The sequence below is a fragment of the Ochotona princeps genome, chromosome 9 (assembly GCF_030435755.1).
Source record: "Ochotona princeps isolate mOchPri1 chromosome 9, mOchPri1.hap1, whole genome shotgun sequence".
In the NCBI taxonomy this organism is placed as follows: Eukaryota; Metazoa; Chordata; class Mammalia; order Lagomorpha; family Ochotonidae; genus Ochotona; species Ochotona princeps.
The window spans coordinates 29,729,413-29,747,761 of record NC_080840.1 but is presented as its reverse complement, the minus strand read 5'-3'; the positions used below and the strand labels follow the sequence as shown (position 1 = coordinate 29,747,761).

Sequence of the window (18,349 nt, the reverse complement as noted above, 5' to 3'; positions counted from 1 at the left end):
TGTTGACAATGTAGTGCCAACATGTGGTGAACCCTTTGGTCCAGAGTAAACACAGTGCTATAGCGCAGACTAGAGGCTAATCTTAGTAACTGCAGAAATATTGTTTTCTTAATTTTTTTGGCGGAAAGTTGAGGAAGAGAGACGGAGTGGAAGACCTTCTGTATGATGATTCACTCCCTAAGTGGCCGCAACAGCCAGAGCTGAACTGATCTGAAGCCAGGAGCCCAGAGCCTCTTCCAGGTCTCCCACATGGGTGCAGGGTCCAAAGGCTTTGGGCCGTCCTCAACTGCTTTCCCAGGCCACAAGCTGGGAGCTGGATGGGAAGTAGGGCTGCATGGATATGAAGCGGTGACCATATGAGATCCTAGTGAGTGTAAGGCGAGGACTTTAGCCTCTAGGTTACCACACCAGGCCCTGTTTCCTTAATCTTGAAGGAAACAATTGGCTTTTCTTTAAAAGCTAAGAGAAATTTAAGCTTAAAATGCAGTTCTGAATTACAATATGTTTCTAAGGTTTTATGTTTGTTACAATAGCAGCAATTATTAATTTTATGATGATACATAGTTACATGCTTCTGTAAGGCAAATTTGCTTTGGATATGAAACCCCTGGTTTTCTGATAAAATCTCACTTAGAACGGAAAATTTTAAATGAATAAATCTTTTGCTTTGATGAAAATAAAAATAAAACATTAAAATATAAATCGCATGAACAGCTAAAGGTTAGCTTTAATAAAATGGACCCTTTTGCTGTGCCATCACTAACCGCACACACATATACCCAAACACACCACGGAAGTAAATGATGGTGTATTTTCAACAGGTTTGGCTGCCACTTGTGATGCCTGCAAGTTCTGGTTGCAGTCCTGGTGGCTCTGATTCTGGCTCAGCTTCCTGCAAATGTATCCCACAGGGCTGCCTGTGATAGGTCACGTGCTTGGGTCCTCGACAGCTACATGGCAGGAAGTTTATAGCCTGGTCCACCCCTGAGCAGTAGAAAGTGAACCAGTGGATAGAAGAACTTCTGCCTGGCCTAGCCCTGGCAATTAGAAGGTAAACCACTGGATGGAAGATCTTCCTGCCTTTTTAATAAAGAAACAACAACAACAACAACAACAAACCAAAAATAGAAAACAACAACAAAAAAAACCACTTAAAATTATAATTGTATGAAAATTTAGAGATTAGTTTGCAATTAATTAATGCATTTATGTTAAGTATACATTTGCTTCCACAGTCATTATGAGTATCAGTAAATCAGCACGAGCCCAATCAACCTTTATTAGTTATTAATTTGAAATTTTTTTGTATGTGTGAAAAGGAGAATTACAGAGAGAGAGAGGAAGACAAAAGGGGAGACATCTTCTGTGTGCTGGACCACTCCCCAGATTGTGTAATGGCTGGAGCTGTGCCAGGCTGAAGCCAGGAGCCTGGAGTTACCTAGGGGTTCTCTATGGAGGTGCAGGTGCTCAGTACTTGGGGTATCTTTCACTGCCTTTCCAGTCACATGGTCAGGCAACTAGATTGAAAGCAGAGCAGCCAGGACTCGATCAAGTGCCCATAAAGGATGCTGACATTGCAGGCAATGGCCTGCGCCACTACTACGCCACAAGGTTGATGCCCATTAGTTACTAATTTTATATTCCTAGTATATACATAAGCATTTCTAACCATTGATTTTTCCTAATTCATGTTTTTGTTTTGAAATATTTCAAATATGTAAAAAAGTTTATGGCATAATAGTAACCAGGTATATAAACCTAAGACTGTTTATTTTGTGTTTGTTTGGAGATTTAATAATTGCTTTGAACACTTAATCTATGTATGAGTCTATTTATGTAGTCAAACTTTGTGCTTATTTAAAGCCAAAACACACATAATACTGTCTTGTGAAGTTCTTAAAACTTTATATAATAGTATGTTAACTCCATGTATCTTTCTGAAACTTCCTTTCTTTTTCTTAGATTCAACAACCCTAACCCTAGCTGTAACCCTAGCCCTCACCCTAACTCTTTCATTTGGACTGCCGAATAGAATTCTGTTGAATGAATATGTATGTACAGCTCACCCAATTATTTGAGTGGCAGGTTACAACAACAGAAGCTTTTTTTTTTTTTTTTAGATTTTATTGTTATTGGAAAGCCGGATATACAGAGAGGAGGAGAGACAGAGAGGAAGATCTTCCATCCGATGTTTCACTCCCCAAGTGAGCTGCAACGGGCCGGTACCCGCCAATCCGATGCCGGGACCAGGAACCTCTTCCGGGTCTCCCAAGCTTTGGGCCGTCCTCGACTGCTTTCCCAGGCCACAAGCAGGGAGCTGGATGGGAAGTGGAGCTGCCGGGATTAGAACCGGCACCCATATGGGATCCCGGGGCTTTCAAGGCGAGGACTTTAGCCACTAGACCATGCCGCCGGGCCCAAAAGCTTTTTTTTTTTTTTTGAGAAAACCAGAGAAAGGAGTAAACATATGAGAAAAGAAAACTTATTGAAAGGAGATATTTATGTGACAGAAATATAGGTTGGCTTTAGAGAAAATTCTGGCTAAAGTGCTTTAGAGTAAAAATAGAGAAATTAACAAGCTAGATTTATTTGTAAATTTTCAGTGACAATAGGCAACAGAGAAGAGTTTGTAGCAACTAATACTTGGAAGTGCTTGAGGTCCAGTTTCTTCTCTGTTGCTATCTCTTGGAAGATTTCAGAAAGAGCCTGCTAGGTTTTGCTGCTTTGGCTCACGCATGTGTCAACAGCCAGAGATGGCCAGTCTACAGTTGATGGGGACTCCAGGAAAGCTTTGCTGCTTGTCTCATAAGTAAAGCCAATTCTGAATTTTGTTTTGTGGCCCAGGAGCCTATCATGTAGAGACTGCAATGATCTTTTAATTGTTTACAGGAACTTAATTGTTTACTGTAACTTAATTAGCTCTGTAGGATATGGATCACTATGTCAATTTTCTACATTTTTTATGGCCACGCTGGAGGAGCTTGTGGGTTAATAGCCCCCCAATGTCCTGGAATTCTGCCTCTTGAGAGACAGGCACAAAGTGGACCTAATGATAGGATCCCTGGGGAGTGGTGCTGGGGTTAGGTCTTTCTGGATTGCAAGATTTGGTCTGCATCTCTTGTTTGTTTTTCTCTTTTCAAACACAGCATAGGTTAGAGGAGAGAAGGCTTAAAGGGATCTATGGTAGTTTGTACAATTTTGTGCTTATTTTCTCTCCTGCTTTACTTCATTACCCTGACTTTAATTACCCCTGCAACATTTGTGCCTATTGATCTCTATTCACCAGCTCTTGGCATAGTGTCTGCCATATACTAGCCATTTAGTGAGTATTATATGAATGAATAAATAATGAACTAGTGTTAATGGTTATTTGCCTATCTATAAATAAATAAATTGGATTTCTGTGGTCTGAATGAACTTTTATGTAAATTACAGCTTAATTCAAGTTTCATGTATTCGTGATGAATGCAGAGTTATTTTTGGATAGAGTAAGTAGATACTTTCAATAACAAACTCATAAATGCCAACCACGACTGGTTGATAGTAAAAGCTCTCATTTGTGCTGTTTGCAATTTTTGTAATTCAAGGCCCCCACCATGGCTGATTGCCAGGCACTCGCAATGCTGCATGGGATGCAGAGCTGCAATGAAGTGTGCAGGACTGCTTCTCATGGGTCAGTGAATGGCACTGAAACCCTTTCATGCCTATGTGCTAACAGCACGTTATTGCTTATATACAAAGATTGTGCTGATGATATGCATTCAATAGGACATGTACTTTTAAAAGAATGTGAACTAATTAAGGTGATGGGATTAACTAAAAAGTAGAAACTAAAACCATAATCCTCATAGGTCAATATAATAGAAGCGTTTTCTCGCTGATGGGGAGTCCAGACCCGTGTAGCTGGTCAGGGAAGAGCTGCCTCCGTCTCTTTCCCGTGCACCTTGCCAAGGACCTCTTGTTCTGTGGTGTCTTGGATACCAAGGTGTTGACAGAGGACCATGAAAACAGCATGTGGAAAAAACACACGAATCTGCTCATGCCCTTTGGCCAGCATGTAGTCCCAGGTCAGAGCCACCTTGGACTACCAGGGAGGTTGGGAAATACAGTTTCCTAAGAGAATAAGGAAAGAAGTCCTGAGATTCTAGACAGAATCTGCTTTAATACTCTAGTCTTGTGATAGAATTATACTGATTAAATTGCACCGTTTCACCCTATTTCTTCTCTGATAGACACACATTTATAAACAAGTTGGCAATCGTTAGAGTCTAGTGCTATTCCTTCTTGGTGTGTTATCTGGATCACATAGTCGGCTTATGGTTTTATTTGCAACTTTCTTTAAACTGTAATCCTTCTCTCTATAAAATGGATTCATTCTGTGTTATCTCTGTTTACATGAAGATTACATAATTTTATAGACCTTCATGATAACTTATATGAGTTTATACACTGCATGTTGTTTTGTTGTAGTTTGCTTTCTTTGCTGTTTTAGTACAACTGTTAGGTTGACCATTTTGTGATTTCTAAAATTTACTTCTGTTTTTTTTTTTTTAGTGTTTTTCTTCCTTTTAGTTTTACTAAGGATGTTTATGGAATGGAGCATATAATAATACACAGCAAATTTGTAACCACTCTCTTGGTATATACTATATAATCTGGCATATTTTAGGGATCGAAAGTAATAGTATCTTAGAATTTTGAATCTTTGGGCCTACATGTCTTTAAATAATTGTCAAGACCAGCAAAAACAAATAAACAAACAAACAAAAACATGGTCTCTAACCATGGAGAGTTATAGACATATACGTCCCAATACATTTTAAACAACATTTATTAAGAAGTAGAATTGAGGGTCAACATAATTGCTCACAATGTTCCATGAGATAAAATCCTGCGATTTTATTACCAAATTAAATTTTCTTGTATGGAAATCAAATTTAGCTTTAGTAAGCAGCAATAATTTCTTAGGCAATTCGTGGAAAAGTCATTTTACAGCATTTCTGTGTGTGATTCTGCGATGGCTCAGCATTAGCAGTTGTACGTCGTCGTGTGTAAGGGGCTCCTGGCGAACATACCAGTTCCTTCCTACTTCTTAGAGTGAGTGAAGTTAGGATTTTGAGATTTAAAGATTAATTAACTGTTACTCCAAGATGATCAAATAATAAATGTAAGGCAATTTTGGTGTTAGAATATAAAGATACTAGGAACTGACCACTTAGGAGGGGATGGGGAGAAATGAGAAAAAAAAAAAAAAAAAAGAAAGAAAAAGAAAGAGCAATGGGGACATCCCGGAGCCTGGAGAAGGAAGGGGATGCTATCCTTCACTCTGCTTGCTTATCTTGTAATACTACTTACTGGCTGTTAGCACGTTGGGAAAATGAAGCCTGTGATGCATCCAAGGCTTTTTCTCACTTTAACTACACAGAAATGATAGCATTTTTCTAATCAGTTGTCCACAGTCCAGTGACGTGATGCGGCCTCTGGACTTGTTGAGGCCTAGCTTGCCATGCTGAGGGACATTGAGGCCTCTTGAAGTTAAAGATCTGGGATTCTCTGCCCCAGTCGAGATTCTCAAAACTGGCCAATATCATAGTCACTTGAAAGAATGGGGGAAAAATCAGTCACAGATTGCTGGGCTGTGGTACAGAGTTTTTAATTCAGTTACTCCGGGGTGGAACCTGGGGCTTTGCACTCTTAGTAATTTCTCAGGTGTTTCTGATGCTACTGTCCCAGGAATATTCTTTGAAAATCTCTGCTCCCAAAAGAACAAATATGTTCTCTCTGATATAAGGCAACCTTCATGCAAGATACAAGATGAAGAGAAATATAGGTAGACACGTAGATACATATGTGTATCTAGAGGAACTGTGTAATGTTGGCAAGTGTACCGTGAAGTGGAGATCCATCACAGGGATAAAAGGTGGACTCCCAATGAAACTATTAAGTATATATCTTTTTTTTGGTAAAGATTTATTTTATTTTTATTGGAAAGGCAGATATGCAGAGAGAAGGAGAGACGGAGAGAAAGATCTTCCATTTGCTGGTTCACTCGCCAAGTGACCACAATGGCCAGAGCTGAGCCAATCCGAAGCCAGAAGACCGGAGCTTCTTCAGGGTCTCCCACATGGGTGCAGGGTCCCAAGGCTTTGGGCTGTCCTCAACTGCTTTCCCAGGCTACAAGCAGGGAGCTGGATGGGAAGTAGAGCAGCCAGGATACAAACCTGTGCCCCTATGGAATCCCAGTGTGTGCACGGTGAGGATTCAGTCACTAGGCGACTATGTCGGGCCCTGAGTGTATCTTGACAAAATGATGCCAGATTTTCTACGATTGTCTGTACTTATAAAGTCCTGATATACTTAGAAGAATAATGAACTTGTGACTGTTGAAGGACTGGAACTGTTTTTATAAGACTGGGGAGAACAGTGATGGATGGTAGAGTGGAGGTGAGCTTAAGGAATTGTATCTTGAAAAATAAACAGTTAAAGAAAAGGAAAACCTCTGCTCTCAAAGAGGCTTGCCTTCTCGTTACAGTGATGCAGCGAAAGGTTGGTCGATAATGATAACTGTCACACAAACTCTTTGTGTTTCATTGTTATTTTTCAATACTTGTGAGCAAGACACATTCCAGATCAATTTATCTATTAGAGGAATCTAGCATAGGCTATCACTGTAAGATAAGTAGTAATTTGTTTAAAACAGAATATTGAACTTCAAACTGTAGTTTACAGTAGTTTTGTGATTCTATATTCAGTGTGCCCTTTGCTTTTGAAAGTGATCTGCAATACCTATATTTGTCACAAGGTGGCGATAAAAGACTGAAGATTTTTGACGGAAATTTGATTTTTTTTTGAGATAATTGATGGGTTACATATATCTGTTTTTTTTTTTCATGTATGTTCAAACCAGTCCTGGTATAAGAAATTTGAACTATGAGATATTTTTTTAATGAGTGAGATACTAATATTTTCACTTTAAAGTATTTTCATATTTACTTATAAGAGCATATGAGGGTTTGTGAGCTTTGTAAAGGTCTCTCTGCGTTGATGTTATTAAAGACTAATTCTTTAGGAAACTGATGAAAATCTTAATGAGATTGCATAAAATGTTTTTTCCTATTTTCTACAAAAGAATCTCAGATGACTTCAACTTAGCAAGCGTACAGGGGTGGGGAACATTTTTTTCTGCCAAGGACCATATGCATAATTTCAGCAACACTTGGACTACATAAAATTAGCAACATAAATACTGACCTGTTACAGATGCATTTTGAACCTTGCATGTGTTTGTCTTGGCAGGGCTTGAACAAACACATTCTTGGGCTTTATAAGGCCGGCAGACCAAACATTCCACATACTTGATAGAAAAAATATCTTACTGTTCTTTAATCGTAAGGTCTCATGTGAGTAGAATATTTAGTTCCTGCCCTCAGTAAACTTAAAATTTAGTTGGAGGAAAAAGGAAATGTATATACAATTAAATGAGAAAACAAGGCAATTAAAGCAAACAAGTATATTGTTGAATGGTACAAACAAGACAGATATTGTCAACTGCACCAAGGGGCAATTAAGCAAAAAAAAAAAAACCCACAATATTTGAAAAATCTTTTATTGTAATTATTTATATTGTTATAATTCCTTTTAGATATTTGAAAAAAGTGACACTTTAAGAGCTGTGTATGATTCCGTTTTTGACATAAATAACACATTAATTACTTGTTTAGAGACTCATCTTTTTTCATGATCATGTATTTTTTGTTTTGTTGATACATGGGAAACATTTTTTCTTAAGAAGGCAAAGGATTTAGGGTTCACACAAATAGTAATTATAATATTCTTAGATTTCTTGAATCTGAAAAACACATTTATTCAAAAAGCAGTTGTTGACTGGCCATTCCAGGGAAGTGGCCAGGAGGAGATTGGGAAAATGCTGTTTAAAGGGCCTAGACTAAGCCAGAGCTGAACCCATCTGAAGCCTGGAGCCAGGAGCTACTTCAGCGTCTTCCATGTGGGCACAAGGTCCCAAGGACTTGGGCTATACTCTGCTGCTTTCCCAGGCCATAAGCAGAGAACTGTATTGGAAATGGAGCCGCTGGGCCAAGAAACTGTGCCTCTATGGGATACTGGTGCCACAGGGTGGAGAATTAGCCTTTAAACCATGGCGTTGGACCATCTTATTTTATTATTAAGGAAACTAACTTCTATTTTAAGTGTAAATGTTCAGAACCTTCTTGAAAGTTGTTATGTTTTTAATTTTGGAGTTGGTGTTTAAACCCAACTGTTAAACTTCAAAATGCATTTTCTGTGTACAACACCATGCCTATAATTTATACAAAATAATTAAATACAATGAACAACTAGCAATTTGGCACTCTAGTTTGGTATTTCTAGTGTCAGTAAATGTTGTCTATTTCATTATAATTATTCTGACAAAATGAAAAGAAAGGATAAATTATTTAATTGGTGGTGGCAGTTAATCTGGGTTGCACTTTAATTTCAGAGAGATAACCATGCAATTTTTTGTTGGCCTGAATTGTCTTCTCTGTGTTTTGTTTTTTAACTCTCAGGAACACTAATTTCTTTCCCTCTGTCTTTATGCGCAGGTCATGTGGGTATGTAATTTGTGCCGAAAACAACAAGAAATCCTCACTAAATCAGGAGCGTGGTTTTATAACAGTGGGTCTAATACAGCACAGCAACCTGAGCAAAAGGCTCTTCGAGGACCGCGAAGTGAGGAGGCCCCTCGGGAGAAGAAAGCAAAGCTGCATGAGCAGGCCCAGTTCCAAGGACCCCCAGGTGACTTATCTGTACCTGCAGTGGAGAAAAGTCGATCTCATGGGCTCACAAGACAGGATTCTATTAAAAATGGGTCAGGAGTGAAGCACCAAATTGCCAGTGACATAGCTGCAGACAGGTAAACATTTTGTTTAATCTTTAGGTAAACGTATTATTTTTCCTCTTCATTCCAAGCAGAAATAAAAATACATGACATGCTTAGGAAAACTTAAGTCGCGTAAATGTAATCTAAGTGTCCATGTGTTTTATGTAAGAGGTGAATGTGTTATCCACGCCTTGGGTCACCATAGGGTTGGATCACCATAAATTTGATGTGGGAATGTTAGGTTATCGGAGTTCCTAAAATACATAGGTTAAATAAAACAGAGAACTTAGGGGATTGTTGTTCTAGCAAAAACAAACTGGTATAAGAGAACGAGGGATGAAGTGGTGGTTCGATGACACTTCGGAGGCTGGTTGGATGGGATTAACTGGATGGGGGAAGTGATGGCATCTCCAAACGTTCTATCCTGGGTTGCACGGTGAGGTGATTTTTTTTAAGAGCAAGTAAATGCATATCAGACTGCAGGCTTATAGTGAAAGAGTTTGTGAGTTTGGCACATTTATTCTGTTGTGTACAATTCTGTTGTAGCAATTTTGGCCGAGTTCTAGGTTCTCCACATTCAATGTGTTACATATTTAAAAAATAATGTTTGGTTTCCTTGTATTTTCTACTGCTGTCAGGGGAGAAGGAATATTTTTCGTGGGATTATTATTTTTTTAGGTGTCATTCTTTTGTTTGAATGGAAAATTTTTTTAAACCGCAGATTTATGCCATTTTCATTGCCTACAATTGGCAGATACAATTCTTTGTGACTATGCATGGTCAAGCATTGTGGAAAGTCAGGCAAAACAAATTTAAATTGTACTATGGCAAAATGAATTCTGAGGGATCAATAATAACATGATAAGGGAGAACTACATTAGATAAGGCATACAGCCATCACCCTTGTGTCTGCCTTGAGGGAATAAGATGATGGATGCATCAGTCCTTTCTAAAACTAGTAAAAACGGAGCAGACCATTAACCTTATCTTTGAGGGGAGTAGTAGTGATTTCATGGCTACAATACTGTGGACATGTCTCAGAGCAAAGCATTAGAACCCCAAGAATTTTAAGTTAAGATCTTGGGTTACTAGATGAGCAATCCCAGGTACTACCTGTAGAGGGAGTTGAAGATGATTAGGTTAAGGGAAAGCAATAATGGGTTCATTAAGAATCGATTCTTTCTGGCTATTGTTCCAATCTTAAGGAGACCTCTGAGACATACAATGGTTGCCTTTACCCTCTCACTAAGAGTTCAGAATGGAGGAGACCTACTAGGATGAAGTGGGGGGCTCACTCCCTTCCCTGAGAAGGGAAGTCCACAACCCCCAGGAGCCCAGGTGTGTTATGCATTCTTACAGTCTGAAGACGCTGCTACTTAGGGAATGGCAAAGGACGAGGCAATGTGCAAGGGACCCTGGTAGTATCCATTATAGGAAAGTCAAGGTGTGTGAAAAAAAATAGAAGTATAGTAACCAGCGGGGATATAATTTTTAATTAGTGAATAAATTTCTAAAATGATTGATGGGAACATAGAATTTGTTCCTTGAGACTATGTAGCTTCATGAAATGATAACTTTCTTTGGAGATTAAAGAAGCATGTTTAGAAAGAATGAAAGAAAATGTTGAAATATTAAGTCACAGATGTTGTTATCAGAAAGTTGTGCATGTTAAAAAATCAATACAGTAAGTTTGTGAATAATCAATTCATTGTTAAGAAGCTAGAAGTCTATGTCCAAACTTTGAAGGAGGTGATAATGACAAGCACATAACTTTTAATATAGCTATTAATGCGTCTTATTGACAAAATATCGGCCTTCGTGAACAGTGGGGTTTGACCTAGCCACGGGGTCTGAGCAGCATGTAGTAGTCCCTTGTTAAAATCTTTTTCTTTGCTTGGTGTTTTTGGCTATTGTTACTTATGAATACATGGTTTATGAACTTTAAGTATCCTATAATCATATTCTTCCTTTTTGAGCCTCACAAAAGTCAAACCAAGAGCTAGCTCCTTTGGTTTATAAAAATTACTTTTAGTCAGCAGGAAGTTAGAGTTTAAAATCTGATTTGGTCGATATACATAGAAAATTGAATTGGTTCTAATATTATATATATAATTGGCAAATATTTTCAAGAAAATTAAATTGCCTTTTCACGAGCAAGAAAAAAAACTTGCTTTATTATTTTTAAATATAGGTTCCAGTAATTAAAAAATAGAATTTTTCACCCCATAGAAAGTGATTGGCCGACCATGGCTCTGGACTGATTTTGGCCTGCCACTTACATATAAATGAAATTTTATTGAAACCCAGTCAGACTTATTTCTTATCTATGACTGCTTGCAGCTGCAGTTCTGTAGTTAAGTCAGCAAAGAGACCGTGTGGGCCTTGAAGACCCAGATATCCGCACTATGAAACATGTGCCAGTCCTTGACATGGACCAAGTCAGATCTGGTGCTATTGAAAATGTTCATTTCTTTGCTGTCTTTTGTCACCATTCAAATAATTTCAGTTAGGCGTACTTCTGCCTCATCCCCACTTTCTAACCCTCTCTTAGCTCTTATCCTTCTCTTTGTTTTCTGTCTCTCCCTTTTTTTCCTACCACTACGCACCTTCCCAACCCTACTGCTTGTGTCACTGAAATGGAGCTCATGGCAAGGTGTGTAATTCTAGTTTAAAGTGTTAGTAGCTCATTTCTTCATTGCCACTCAGAAACTGGTGGCCTCAAAATAGAAACTTCGATTTAAGTCTCTTGTAACTGCATTTGAGAAATAGAAAAATACATGGCGTCCTTCCATCTTTTAATTTTCATCTAGAGTCTCAGGCTTCTCTCGCAGGGCTTTGCAGAGTGGCTCTTAGTCTTTGCTGAATCAATGAACACCAAGTCGGCCTTCAACCTTCACTTACCATAAATTATTAGTAGTATATTTATTCATAAAATCACAAATGCTTGTTTACTTAGATGTAATATATTGTCGGGACTTTACGTGTTTTTGTTTGAAAATAAGGTTTGAGACGTGCTTTATCTGTTTTTGGTTAAGACACATTCTTTGGATGACATAAATTGCAAAACTCGCCTCAGAAGCAGCCCCTGTGTGTACTTAGGAACGTGCATCTGCAGTTACAAACCTTTTACAAATACATCTGCTGACGCAGAAGGCATCCCTGGGGTACTGTAACAACCTTTCAAGAAAGATAGAATGCAACTGCTACAGAAACTCATAGTAGTGAAGAGAACAGAGTGTTTTTGAACTTTTCCCCCTTTCAGCATTATTCTGATACCAAAACCAAAGTTATTGTAAGCAGTTGAAAAAATGAAACAAAACAAACAAAAAAAATAGGTAAACATTTAGCAGATAAACATTTCTCATAAGAATAGATACAGATATTCTAAAAGTAGTTTAGGAATTAGAATTCATCAGGGTGTGAAAGGGGTACATCTTGGCCAAGTTTTCATCAACAAGATTGTTGTATGAATGTACCGTGAACTTGACATTTAGAAATCATGGCGGTTTCCTAAATCTAAAAAAAAAAAACCCCAAATCATAATATCACTTTAATAACCACAATATGATAGTTATAGAAACAAGCATTTGATGAAATTTTACTTCTCTTTAAAAATATTTATTTACTTTTTTAAGGGCAGAGGCGTGGGTGGAGTGAGAGAGAGGGAGAGATAATGTGAATATACTATCTACGATTATACTCCCCACATCCCGTAACAGTCAGGGCCATAAAGGCAGAACCCAGGAGCCCGGAGCACAGTCTGAGTCTCCTACATAGGAATCATTTTCTTACTAATGAGATACATGTATGCATATGTATTAAATTTAAATAATAGTCATACAATATGTAAATGACACATATAATTTACAGATCAACAATATCATACATTATACATTATGTATCATTTATAAATATTATATATACATATATAGATGGATGTATCATCTGTGTAGCATAATTATGTATTTTATATATATTTTATATATATGTTATATTTTTTGCTAATTACCTTCTTTGATACATTTCCAGTCAAATCCTGTTTTGGGATCATTTTTAAAAAGAGTTGTTTTCATGAAGATTCAAAACACCTCAGTGAGTTCTGCTAATACTCTTAGAATGTTTTTATTCATCCATTGTTTTTTTTTTTTTTTTTAAAGATTTATTTTATTTTTATTACAAAGTCAGATATACTGAGAGGAGGAGAGATAGAGAGGAAGTGGAGCTGCCGGGATTAGAACCAGCGGCCATATGGGATCAAGGAGAGGACCTTAGCCACTAGGCCACGCCGCCAAGCCCTATTCATCCATTGTTAAAACTTTGATCTATCTGAAGTGTATTACAGTATACATTTGGTAGCAAATGGACCTTAACTTTCTTTATAGAATTCCTACTTGTCTCCCACAGTCAACCACTGAGTATTTTATGTCAATAAATATTAATCATATTTATCACAAATTGAAAATATTAGTTTAGATATGCCCTATTTTGTTGCTTTGTCCAGTCTCTTCAAAGAAAAAATAAGATGCCTAAAAAAAAGTTACGTTTTACTTAAGCATTTTAGACTACTTGATTTTGAAGACAAGAAAGTCAAAACACTAGTTTTAGTATTGCATTTAAATTAATACATATATAGCTAGTATTGTGAAGTAGTGAGTCAATTATGAGGAAAACCGACGGTTCCTGGGTGCATGGAAAGGTATTTGTAACGGTTTCTGTTTATATAGTTTGCTAAAGCAGAAAATGAGAAGACGAATAGAGCCTTTCCCTTTTATATGTTGTTGGAAGTGGCATTGATAAGCCAATGACAAGGGGTTGTTTCAGCTTTTGAATGATTAGGAATAAGCTTTTTCAAAAGGACTCTTAATAACCCCTCCCTCCATTCCTGTGCCATCCACTCTCCACCTCCCATTCCTCCCACCAGGCTGCAGCCGCTGGCAAGAGAAACTCCGCTTGAAGGAGCCATAGAGAACAATGCCGCTTTCCTTGATATGTAACAAAAGGGAGGAATGTAAGGAGTTATTCAAATATCCCACCCTGGACCCGGCACCATTTCCTCTTCCTCACAGCTCACGAAATTCGCGCCAGTCCAGTCATCCACCAATCAGGCATTTCACCTGAGAATCCCACTCCCAATCTCCCAGCCCCTTCTCCAACTACACCCCCTTGCCAATCATCCTTAGGCAATCACCTGTGACAGCCTAAGACCCCAATCCCCTGGGGCCTGCCCTCAATCTCTCCCAATCCTCGTCCCCCCACACCTTGCAGGCTCACCTGAACGGCATAAAGGCCCCCCAGGTGTGTCTCTCCTGCTCTTCTTTCAGCTCTTCCCCCTTTCTTCCCCCTTTTTCCTCACTGCTCTCCCACCACCTCTGTCCTGTTCCTGCCCGGTTGGAATAAGATTAAAAAAAAAAAAGGAATAAGCTTTTTAATAATTAGCATGTATTTATGATTTTTGCCACTAGGTGGCGAAGGTGCATCTTGAAAGTCAAACGTTTAAAATTGCGTCCCACCTGAACTGGTTGCTGAGATGGCTTATAGTCGTAAGTGCCTACGTTGCCTTATGAGATTGTGGAAAGCAGGGTTTCACATGGATCTGTCTCCCCTGTTCAAATATGATATTTATTCCTAAGTGTTTGTGTCTAGTTTTGAGATTGCCATGTTCCAGGCTTATATTTTCAAACACCAATGTACACTCTTAAATTTTTGTTCCGCAAACACTTCACAATCAAAATATTTACAGTCTAAGAGCACACTCTTTTCCAAAGAACTTGTTTTTTGCTAGCTCACCTGACTGCGTCCTACTGCCCAGCTAAGAATTCCTAGGTGGCATTTTCTAATCTCTCCCTTTTGATGTGCATATTTTTTATCCTTAGCTATTTAAGTTTTGTGTCTGTTTCATCCCATCACTTTTTTTTAATTCAAACCTCCCTTTTGAAAAGGATAATGTTACTGCCCTTGTTCAGGGATTGACTTTGCCTGCTTGTTTTTCTTGAATCCTGTGTCTCAGCTTTTTTTTTTCTTCTTTGCATATTTGGTTTTGTGTTACTTTGCTTCTAGAATCATTTTTTTTTTGAGAGGCAGACACAGCCATGCACCTGCAGGGAGAGAGAATGCTCCCTTCATTAGGTCACTTACGTAATGCCCACAGTGGCTGTGTCCGGGCCAAACTCAAGCCAGGAGATGAGGACTCGATCCAGGTCTTCCACACGTGTGGTGGGAGCTCAGTTGCTCAGGAGCTCAGTTGCTCAGTTGAAGAACAGTTGCTACCTTCCGGAGTCGGCTGCATCAGGAGCTGCAGATGGGTTTCAAGCCCAGTAACTCTTCCTGTGGGTAGACCGGTATACCAAATTCTTCACCCTGTTATTGCCCTTTCTAAGGATCAGTATCTGACCTTTCTCATCTCGTCTCTCAACCTTCCACCACCTTTTAATTTTTGCTCTATAAAAACTACAGTCTTGCCATGGCAGATAACTAGTGTATTTTTAAAAACCTTTTACTCTTAAAATTTCAAGTGTTTGCTCATGCTGTTCTTACCTTCGATTGTGTTCCAGCAAGGCATGTACTACTTCAACAACTATTTATTGATTGTTAATTGTGAGGCAGACAGATGTATAAATGTTGTGGATAAAGCACCGAACAATGTACACGAAAGCTCTCACATGGATTAGTTTTCAGTTGGGGAAGCTAAAGTAGTAAGTGGTGTGTTGGGTCATGGTATAGTGTCAGGCTTGGGCGTTGTGGGCTGTGCAGGCTGTTCAGAGCAGCGCCAGGGGGCGCCATTCCCTTAGCTGTGATGTGCATTCTGGCGTTCTGCAAGTCTGAGGCGCTGGTAACAAGTGCTGTGGAGTACGGACACACAGGGAAGGCAAGAGAGCGACATGGGGCGTTAACAGGCTTAGGTGACGCCGTGACTGACACTGAGTTAAAACTTGAAGAACCAGGCAGGAAAGGGTCGAGATTGTCACCTGAGGATGACCTAAACCCTTTCTTCAAAGCTCAACTCAAGTATCCTTACCTGCATGGACCGCTCCTGTATTCCTTCCAGCTAGAATTGAAGTTTGTTCCTCATAAACAACACCTTTTTAAATGTACTTATGATGGTTTGAACTTCAGTGCGCTTGTCAGCATTTCTTTCCCTCTTAGCGAATTCAGAGTGACTTGAAAGCGTGCTATCCTGTATGCTTTGGTGTCACTACATATCTGGCTCAGGTTCTGGAACTGGTAAATTCTCTTTGAATGTTAGCTGAATTGTTATGAGTGGAACTAAGTCATTGAAGAATTGGTAGACAGCCAGTTTTTTTTTCCATATCTTTGTCCTATAAAAAAATTATCCTGTTTGTAAAAACATTGAATTTCTCTAACAAATCATTTCTCTGCCTTTCAGCCTCATTCTCCTCACTCCAAAATCTCTTTGTAAAAATAGATTAACATGGCCAATGTACATTAAGCTGCTGCCGCTTGTAAGTGAAATTGTGTTGTATGGTTTCTTAGAAAAATGAAATAATGTTAGGATACCTAAGTGCTTTAGCAAACTTTAAAAGAAATTCATATGCTTTCTGACTTGCATTCACTACATTTTAGTGGTACTTTAAAGAATGTCCTTGAAAATCTGTTGCGTGTGTGTATTCTATTTTTGGGTTGTTGATTGTGTCCCTGTTTGTCACAGCAATTCCTAGCCTATGTAGGCTGTTCTGGTGTAACTATTGAGAATACCCTTTTAATTCTCAACAGCACCTTAGTATGAACAACAAATTATTACAACTTCCTTAGTCTTTGTGATCTCTAGTGAAAATGTGGTGCAATACTTGTTAGAATTCCCACCGAAACTATGGCGCATCAAATACTAATTAAGTTACTTAACCTCAGAATATTTATTGTCAGTATTCTTTCTATCTAACACCTTTTTGTATGGAGAAATACAAAGATAGAAGATGCTGTGTGCTATGATTTATAACCTGTTAAACTGGGATTAATAAGTGAAGTAATTAAGTAGAATAAATAATTGAAACTTGAACAAGGAAATATATCAAGATATAATTTGGAAATATATAAAGGCAGATAATGAAATAATGAATTTAAATGACAGAAACCAAAGAGAGAGAGTTTCTGAAAAGTTTTGTAAATTTTTTTTAAAACTTCAACAGAATTTCAGTGAAGGAATTTTGAAGACAAGATCAGCATAGTGTCTAAGTGTAGGAAAGCAAGTTTGTGGAGTGTAGAAATTCCTGGATTTTCAGTGTCTCTCCTTCTACTTTTATTATTAGTTATTAGTGATTTTTAAAGCCTGAGGTGGCACAATATAAAGCATGTGTATTTATGGGTTGCCATGCAGTGTTTCTGCACATGTATGTGTACATGATGTCGTGTTCAATCAGGGTAAGTACAGCTATCTCTTCAACATTTAATATTTATGGTGAAAGCATTCAAAAATAATTTCTTCTGTCTTAAAGAAATATACTGTACATTATCATTATCTATAATTATACTACTATGAAATAGAATCCCCCAAACTTCTTACTCCTATGTAACCATTAGTTAGTGCAAATACATTAACCTTTCACCGTGTCTTTCCCGCCTACTTTATTCCTAGCCTCTAATCTAACATCCTTGAATCAATACTCATCAATAGGGTTGTCTGGGTATCCCTTTCATGTTATTTTGCTTAGGTTCTTAGAAGCAGTTAGTTTTGTTAATTATATGTATTTATCAGTTTACTGCACGTTGGTGATCTGTGTAGGACCCCGATATTGTGGTTTATTCCTATCTATGTATGTATCTTGCATAATATATTATGTTGTCTTGTGCATATATGTAAGTGTGGGTTTTAAATTACACAAATGATACAGTGTTTTAGATTTTTACATTTAAAGTATTTATCCACGTAAAACTATTAGTTTGTTACTCCACACTGTTGGGTTATATTCCGTGGTATAGTCTTCTGATGTTTGAAATTTGTGAATACGTAGACAGACATGCTGAAAGACTTTGCAAGTGTGATTAACATTATACCTCATGAGATAGGACAATGATCTTGAATTACCCGTGTGGGCCAAATATGATCACACAAATCTTTAAAAGTGAAGAATCTTTTCTGGCTGGGCCAAAGTGATTAAATGGAAGAACGGGGCGGATTCAAGAGAAAGGATTCAATTGAGCATTATTTAATTTTAAAGGCATGGGGGGGGCCAAATCAAAGTTGAGAAACGCATTTAGTTTACAGAAGGAAGGGAAGATGAGGACCAAGAGAGTTAAATTCTGCCAACAACTTGGATAGCAAAGATCTGTGTTATCGTCTCTACCCTCCAATGAGGAACCTGGCTCGTGCTTTGATTTTAGTCCGATCAGACTTCTATCAGACTCCGACTGTGAAACTATGCGTCAACAAATTGGTGTTCGAAATTTCTAGTTTTTGGTGATTTGCTGTGACAACAAAAGGGAACTGATGAATCATCTTTTGTGTGTATCTCTTCT

The 18,349-nt window shown here is 38.2% G+C and overlaps 1 protein-coding gene across 7 annotated transcripts in view; it reads left to right on the top strand.

Moving 5' to 3' along the window:
- Positions 1-18,349, top strand: part of RIMS2 (regulating synaptic membrane exocytosis 2) — a 506,806-nt gene that overhangs the window by 133,692 nt on the left and 354,765 nt on the right. For 5 of the 7 annotated variants that reach the window (XR_009246059.1, XM_004580663.3, XM_004580662.3 and 2 more), the window contains exon 3: positions 8,601-8,911. Coding sequence is in view for 6 of the 7 variants with exons in the window: in XM_004580663.3 (XP_004580720.2) it covers positions 8,601-8,911 (311 nt within the window). In the remaining variant the exon portion in view is untranslated. Of the gene's footprint in view, positions 1-8,600; positions 8,987-18,349 lie in introns of those variants that run through there. The other 2 variants (XM_058668558.1, XM_058668559.1) reach the window with 2 other exon arrangements.